The sequence below is a fragment of the Ctenocephalides felis genome, unplaced genomic scaffold (assembly GCF_003426905.1).
Source record: "Ctenocephalides felis isolate EL2017-DRISC unplaced genomic scaffold, ASM342690v1 CF-g0.4_SCAFFOLD_03573, whole genome shotgun sequence".
Lineage (NCBI taxonomy): Eukaryota > Metazoa > Arthropoda > Insecta > Siphonaptera > Pulicidae > Ctenocephalides > Ctenocephalides felis.
The window spans coordinates 15,861,719-15,870,670 of record NW_020539727.1 but is presented as its reverse complement, the minus strand read 5'-3'; the positions used below and the strand labels follow the sequence as shown (position 1 = coordinate 15,870,670).

General features: G+C 26.8%; 1 protein-coding gene across 1 annotated transcript; it reads right to left on the bottom strand.

The window, feature by feature from the left end:
• Positions 1-14: 14 nt before the first annotated feature.
• On the bottom strand, positions 15-7,470 carry LOC113389632 (deoxyribonuclease-2-alpha). Its single transcript, XM_026626651.1, is given in 7 exon segments — positions 15-199; positions 3,727-3,853; positions 4,682-4,809; positions 4,811-5,079; positions 6,923-7,070; positions 7,130-7,307; positions 7,370-7,470. Coding segments are annotated over 7 exon segments (1,053 nt in total). The 3' UTR covers positions 15-97.
• Between the last annotated feature and the right edge of the window lie 1,482 nt (positions 7,471-8,952).

Below are 8,952 nucleotides of genomic sequence, written 5' to 3'. Positions count from 1 at the left end.
TGAATGTCCCTAATACTAATTATGCATTTTCTAGTTATTTACTTACAAGTTTAAATTTATTTTCACTTTTATTATTATAATTCCATCTTTACAAAAGTTATGGACAGTCTTCGATTTCTTGAACAGACATTTTATAGCTAAGCCAAATTTTTGAAGAATTTAAGCATAAAGTACCTCCACCTCTATGCTCTTGATGTTCCTAAAATAAAATTAAAATTTATATATATATATATATATATATATTTGACAACCTAATATATATATATATATATATATATATATATATATATTTGACAACCTAATATATATATATATATATATATATATATATATATATATATATATATATATATATATTAGGTTGTCAAATATCTCCCTTCCGCTTTTTTCCTTTGGTTTATAATACAAAAAGGCGGAAGGGAGATATTTGACAACCTTATATATATATATATATATATATATATATATATATATAGATTTAAACCAAAGCAGTGCACTCCTTTTATATTTACCATTTATCAAATAGTATTAATTTTACAAACGTTTCAAGGGTTTTCACGAATAACAAATTATTTATTTCTTTATCAAGATAAAACAAACTTTAGCCTCAAGCGTACAATTAATATTATTAATTAATTACTAATAATTTACTATTAATAAATAGTGCAAAAAAGAGTGCAGTGTGTTCATATTTCTACTCATAATTATTCGGAGAGTGAAAATTACAAATAAAAAATAAAATTGAACAGGCATCCATCCAGTTATTGAAAACAAACTCTAAGTTATGTTTTAAAAAAAATTAATAATATTTTATATATTATTAATACACAAGAAAAGTTTTAGAAATTTAAACGCCTTAAAAGTCTTTCGTTATGTCTTAAAATTCTTATTGATCCTGTAGGTTTTTTGTTTTTTTTTTTATAAATAAGTATATATATATTTTAAAATATAAGAAACTTAACAGGCATAAATTATTTAAAGCCAAAAAAGTATTTGAAAAAGTCTTGCTTTTTATTATCATTGTGTGTGTTTTTTTAATGAATAAAATGTTTTAAATTAACCAAGAAAAAAAAGTCTTGTTCATTGTGCTTTTTACACAGTAATAAAATAAAATTGAGTATAAATTATCTCAAAATTCTTGTTTATTTATAAGAATAAATAACATTAAAAAATACAACATAAAAAATTACTACACAAATCATTTAAAAATATCACACAATATATTTTCAAACGTTTTTCGTTCACAACGATTTTTTTTTCATATAATTTATAAAGGTATTATGTATTTCATAATTTTTTGCAAAAAGAATTCGATATATTGTCTATAATATAATTAACTTCTCGTAAGGTAAGTTATAGTAATCGAAAATGAAAATTTTTATATATCTTTACGTTTCAGAGGTTTCTGAATATTTTGGCATACCTTAGAAAAAATGGGTGCATGTGTGTGTGTGTGTGTGTGTGTGTGTGTGCGTGTATATATGTGTGTGCAGATACAAATTTTTGTCGACGATTTCGGTAACACGGATGAAGCAATTTGAATAATTGCTTTTGAATAATAATAATAAAAAAAAATGTCATTTGGCGGTCAAAAATGATCATTAGACATATGCACATCAAATTATCAGATATTTTATAGAGATTTTAACAATAAGTATAAATTTTGTTTACATTCCTATGGGTTCCGTACCAATGTTTACGCGTTAGACAGCGACGCGGCGCTTACGCGCTTCTATATTCTCTATGCAGCTAAAGCAGTACGATTGCTTTGAAAAAAAGTTCAGATGTTCCAACGTATGTCAAAATAAAGAAAACATTTTTTCTCAAAAAAAAAGATTTAAAAAAAAAAAATTTAAATAATTTTTTTTCAATTTTTTTTTCAAAAAAAAGTAATTTTTTGCTCAAATTTATAGTTTCTCAAAAATCTTATTTTTTCGAAGTAATTTTTTTTCAAAAATGTTAATAGTTTTTAAAAAAAATTATAATTTTTGGTACGGGAAGTTCCAGCAATTTGCCTTAAGACACGATGCCCTAATTGCCTTAAGACAGAATTCCACTTACAGCTAGTTTATTTATAAAAAAAACATATAAATGCATCTTCATTTTTTTAAACATTTTATATGTTCTTTGTGTTTATTTTTTAAATAAATTATAAAACTTGCCATTTTTATATAGAAAACCTTCTTCACATTTAAAAAAGGCAAAACACAAAATAAGATTTTTTTTAAAAGTCTTAAATATCTTTAAGACTAAATATCTAATACCGTTATTTTCGTTATATGGCAAGTTTTCTATATTTCATTTCCATTTATTTAAAAAAAATGATAATTAAAAAATACACATAATAAACGTAAAAGACTTTCAAGACTTTTTTTCATCATTTTCTATTAAGTAAATTAATAAAAATATAATAAAATCTAACAACACCAATTATTCAAAAAAAAAAATCAAATTGTTTATTTAAATATTACAATTTGTGTGGTAAGTTGTCTATACATGTATAATTTTGTAAATTTCTATACATGTAATATATTTTTTTAATAAATGGAAATAAAATATAGAAAACGTGTCATATAAATTATTTAAAAATACAAAAAAACATTCAACGAAGATAACGAAAGATTTTATAAAGAATAGTTTCCACATTAGAAAAACTAATGTTAAAAATTGGTACATTGACAATTAAAATGTTTACAAAACAATCACCAGAAATAATAAAAAAATATGAATGATATAATTTGAAACTAGCTGTAAGTGGAATTCTGTCTTGAGGCAATTATGGCATCGTGCCTTAAGGCAAATTGCTGGAACTTCCCGTACCGTAACGAAATGTTCGAGGAATACTGAATGTTTTGAAATAAATTATTATTAATATTGTAACATTGTCTAATATTTATGAGAATTATATAAACTGAATTGCAGAGTTTCAGAGAACTATAGTCAGAATTAAAACTAAAATCTGAAATATTTTCGATATACAAAAAACTAAAAAAAAAAATTGGAACAAAATTTTATTCCAAAATCAATTATTTTGTTAAGACAAGCAGAAAGTTCTTTGAATCATTTAAATCGGACGCTTAGTTCTCTCAAAAACTGCCATTTTTTACATATTTAGCTCCGTATCTTCGAAATGGCTGGGCCTGCCTTTGCCAAAAACTAATAAGCACTTCTCCCAATCATTACTAATTGAATGTTTTTTAGATCATTCAAATCGGATACTCCGTTCTCTCAAAAATTCGATTTCTATTTTCTGCACTCTTTGCTCCATATCTCCGAAACGGCTGGACCTGCCTTTGCCAAAAACTAATCAGCTCTTTTCCCTATCAATAGGAATCGAATGTTTTTTGAACCATTCAAATCGGTTGATCCGTGCGCCCTAAAACTTGACTGGAAATTTATATCCATACATACATACACACACACACACATACACACACACACATCCATTTTTTCTGAGGTATGCCAAAACGTTCAGAAACCTTCAAAACGTCGAGAAATGTTAAAATTTTCAACTCCGATTTTCGGCCCGATTACAATAAGTTACCCTACGGGAAGTTAAAAATATAATATAAAGTGCACATTAACAAAAAGTGCACGTTTTAAAGATGTAGCTTAGTTTTTTCTTCAAATAACTAGTAGAATATATATATATATATATATATATAATATATATATATACATAAATGTATATGTGTATATATATAATAAAACTTTAAATATACATACTGCTCTATTAACACCTCCAATACAAATCCATGTTTTTTGTGCAGTAATTGCCCATTTCGAATGATCGACATGATCACTAAACACCAAATTTGTTGAATTAATCTTCACCGAAGAAATATTGTTAACTCTGTAAAAATGTTCTTCAATATATATATATATATATATATATATATATATATATATATATACATGGCCGGTCCTACCTTGAATGCGATGCATGCAAAAAATGCGGGCGCACGCCTTAGGGGGCGCCAAAACGAGATTCGGAATTTAAATTTTCAATATAGTTTTTTTTTTCAATATAATTCAAGAAACATATAATTTCTTTGCATTTTCACTAATTTTTTAGCAATATTTAAAATGCAATTTTGGATAGTTTAAATAATAAAAATCAAAATAAAATTATCCAACATAAAGTGTTATGTTTAACAATGAAAGCTAGAATGTTTTTGCTTTCCATGATTTGTTTAATAGAATAAATCGCATGAAATCTCCAAAATAAATAAGTAAAATTTTTCAAAACCCAAATTTTAATATTACACATGCGTTAGAATTAAATGAAAATACAAAAATATTATTTCAAGCAATAATAAACATACTGAAATGTTTTGATGTCCTAAAAAGTTTGGATTAAAAATAAGAATTTAGAAGTAGTTTATTGGTAGTGATTATGAAGAATCCGCGAATCGCCACGATATTCTAAATAAATTTTAAATCAATGTGCTTTTATATTACATATTTATTTTTTGTGTACTAAATCCAGAGTTATTAAAAAGTATTTAAAAAATAACGTAAATCTCCTTACAATTTTAATGATATACTGTTAAAACAGTTAAAATAACAAGGGGGGGGGGCGCTAGAAAAAAAAATTGCATGCGGGCGCTGAAGACCCCAGGACCGGCCCTGTATATATATATATATATATATATATATATATATATATATATATTATTACCTGTATTGTAATGAACAATTACTCCTAAGTCGTCCAGGTCCATTAGGCCAAGTCTCGACTTCTAAATCATCCCTCAAATCTTGGGCCAACCAGTCCACATACAAATCTTTATTAAATTTGCTACTTTTTCGCATAAGATTGAAAATTTACTTTGCTCAAACTTTGTATCTCATTCTTGCTCCAAAACGGTGCTTTCATTATTTGATCACCACGAAAAAGAGATTTGAGACTAGGATATTTATTTGGTTCAACAAATTCTGGCAAATTCTTTTTGTAAGAATATGGATGGATGTAGAGTAGTTGATTGGCCACTGTCTCAAATGTGTTTAGGTTTAGAGTCACGCATAAAACACTTTGTCCAAAATGTGTTGCAGTTTTTGGATAACTGTATAAAGAATCTGAAATTGCAAACCATGGTGTTATTTTATCATAATAATAATAACTAGTGGTGTATGGCATCGTGCCTTAAGGCAAATTGCTGGAACTTCCCGTACCGTAATGAAATATTCGAGAAATTTTAAACGTTTTCAAATATATTATTACAATTACTGTAACATTCATTATTTTTGCTATCTTATTGTTATATCTGAGCAAATCATATGTAAATCATAAATCAATTAAATTATCTCCAGGACATTAACAATCGTCATTTCATTTCGAATTCAATCTAAAAAAAAAAAAATAGTTGCCTAATTTGCACAAAATTGAAAAAGTGCTCCCGTATAGTCACAAGTCTATACGCATTTGGCAAATAATTCTGTGCGACATTTTCACTTATACTGTGTTTAACTTGGCGACATTTATCAATAGTTTTCACAAAATTGGAAAAATGCTCCAGTATACAGTAAACAGTCTAAACGCACTTGGGTAAACATTTGTACCAGAGTGGCGCTTAGACTGTGCTTAGCCTGGGTCATTTTTAACTTCCCTGAAAATTTTTATATATCTTTACGTTTCAAAGCTTTCTGAATATTTTGGCATACCTTATAAAAAATGGATGTGTGTGTGTGTGTGTGCGGATACAAATTTTCGTCGACGATTTGGTGAACACCGATTAACCGATTTAAATAATTCAAAGAACATTCGACTCATATTGATAAGGAGACGTGCTGATTAGTTTTTGGCAAAGGCAGGTCTAGCCGTTCCGAAGATACGGGGCAAAAAGTGCCAAAAACGGTCACTCAGTTTTTAAGAGAACGAGGCGTCCGATTTTAATAATTCAAAAAACATTTTGCTTGATTAGATGATGTGCAAAAAATGCATTTACGAAAAAATTAGTAATTTTGAAAATTAAAAAAAAATCAGAATTTTCAAAAAAATTTAAAGTTTCAGAAAATTCAATTTTTCGAAATTTTTCATCCTTTTCAAAAAAAAACTAAATTTCGAAAAACTAAAAAAAAGATTTCTTACAATAATTTGAGAATTTTCCGAAAATTAAAATAAAATCGAATATTTTCAAAAATTTCCTAATTTTCAAAATATTTAAAAAACGTTTGTTTTTTAGATTCCACTTCGAAGAAAATCTAAATTTTCAAAAAATACGGAAAAAGGTATGGGAAGTTTTAGCAATTTGCCTTAAGGCACGATGCCATAGTTTGAATTTTTAATCCAAAATTACAACAATATTTTATGGAAAATAGAAAAAGATGTAATAGTTTTTTATCCTCAAAAGCAATTGCTTTGTCAATACAAGCAGAAAGTTTTTTGGATCATTCAAATCGGACGCTTAGTTCAATCAGAATTTTGCCAAAAACTGCCATTTTTTGCACATTTAGCTTTGTATCTCCGAAATAGCTGGGCCTGCCTTTGCCAAAAACTAATAAACACTTTTCCCAACTATTACTAATTGAATAGTTTTTAGATCATTCAAATCGGATACTCCGTTCTCTCAAAATGGCGATTTCTATTTTCTGCACTCTTTGCTCCGTATCTCCGTAACGGCCGGACCTGCCTTTGCCAAAAACTAATCAACACATCTCCCTATCAATAGAAATCAAATGTATTTTAAACCATTCAAATCGGTTGATCCGTGCGCCCGAAAACGTGACTGGAAATTTGTATCCATACATACACACACACACACAGACACATCCATTTTTTCTGAGGTATGCCAGTAAAATGGAAAAAATTTCATTTTCGATTTTCGGCCCATTACTATAACTACCCTACGGGAAGTTAATAAAATATTTTATCATGTGTTTATTTTATTTAAGATTCAAATAAATAATATGTTTTTTGGACCTTGGACTTGTGGAAAATGCGGAACGGAATGTATTAACCAAATTCCAGTGTTTCGATCTGCCAATAATATTCCTTTCGAGTGTCCATATTCGTCACCAGCTGTTCCTGATGGAGGTTGGTCATTGTATATAAACTCTAAATTTATATCCTAAAACAATTGTATAAATTGTATTATATTGTTATAAATTTCAGGCATCGTCTACTTACATTTTCATATAAAGGCTTCAAAGTGTACCCAAGCATGGACTGAGAACTATTTATCGAGACTGCACTTGTTGTCCATCCATTTCCAATATTTTGAGGTGTTATAAATGCATAAGCCAAACCGACTTTTATTAATTCATTTTCGTGTTGGGTTTGTTTCGGCAACTTGTACATAATAAACCTTAAATGTATTAAATAATAAATAATACTAGTATTTATTTGTCCATGTTTTTTTTTACTCACCAGTCAACATTTTGATTGTTTTCATCTTTGCACTGTATATTGCAAAATGCTAAATTGGTGAAATATATTAAAAAAATATAAATGAGTGCACATAACATCATGATGTCTAATGTATAATACTGTTTTGATTTGAATGATGATATCAAATCAAAGTTCTTGTTTGTGTTACTCAATGACTCATAATAACAATGGAATAGTGTGTTCAAGAAGTGAAACTTAGTAAAGTCGACATAATAAAGAAATATTGGTGTATGGCAACGTGCCTTAAGGCAAATTGCTGGAACTTCCCACACCATGATGAAATTAAATTAAAATTCGAGGAATTTTAAACGTTTTCAAATATACTTATTATTACAAATACTGTAACTTTCATTATTTTTTTGCTATCTTGTTGTATCTGAGCAAATCAAATATAAATCATAAATCAATTTATCTCCAGAACATTATCAATCGTCATTTCATTTCGAATTCAATTTCAAAAAAATAGTTGCAATAGAGGAAATGAAGAACTGATGAAATTTTTGGAAAGTAAAAAAAATTATTTTGGGGGTCTAAAACGAAAATTAGACATATATGCACATGGACAAATTAAGTATGTATATGCATATCAAATTATCACATGTTTTATAGAAATTTTAATAAAAAGTATGAATTTGTTACATTTTTTTGGGATCCTGCACGATTGCTTTGAAAAAAAGTTCAATATTTAAAAAAAAGTCTAATTTTTCAAAAAAAAAAAAAGTCAAATTAAAAAAAAAATTTCAAAGATTTCACAATTTTCATATAAATCTCAATATATTTTCTGAAAACTCTCATATATATATATATATATATATATATGAGTAAGTTCTTCAAGGGCATACATCAAATAAAAGGCAAAGAGTTAGAAGTTAATCTTTAATTTTTCCAAACGTTTCGACATAGTATTTTATGTCATCATCAGTGGATATAAATATGGTCTTACATCAGTAGCTAGCGCAAGGAACATAATTTTGCACTATCATATATACATTAACTTGTTTTTTTTTTTTTTTTGCCCGCATGCAAGATTTGTTCTAGCGCCCTCCCCCCCAATAATTTTAACTGTTTTAACATTTATCATTAAAATTATATGAATATTTACGTGAATTCACACACAAAATTATAAATAACCTAAAAGCGTATAAAATACATTGATTTTAATTTTATTTAGAAAATCGAAGCGATTTGCGGATTGACCATAATTATTTATTTTTATAATATATATTTTATATTATATATCATATATTATAATTAATATTTTATATTTTCAAGTATTTCTAACATATATGTAATATTAATATTTGGGTTTTGAAACATTTCACTTATTTCATTAAACTCATTTTTATTTTTAAACATAACATTCATTTTTCATGTTAAATTTTTAAAATTTTATTTTAATTTTTTTTCATTCTTTACAATATCCAAAATTGCATCAGTAACTTATTAATATCGTGAAGCCAAATTGTATTCATGTTTACTTTCCCATCTGATTCAGAATATCAGATTGTTGTTTTAAAGTTAAATTTTTAACGTATTTTAAAAGATGCAAAGAAATTACATAT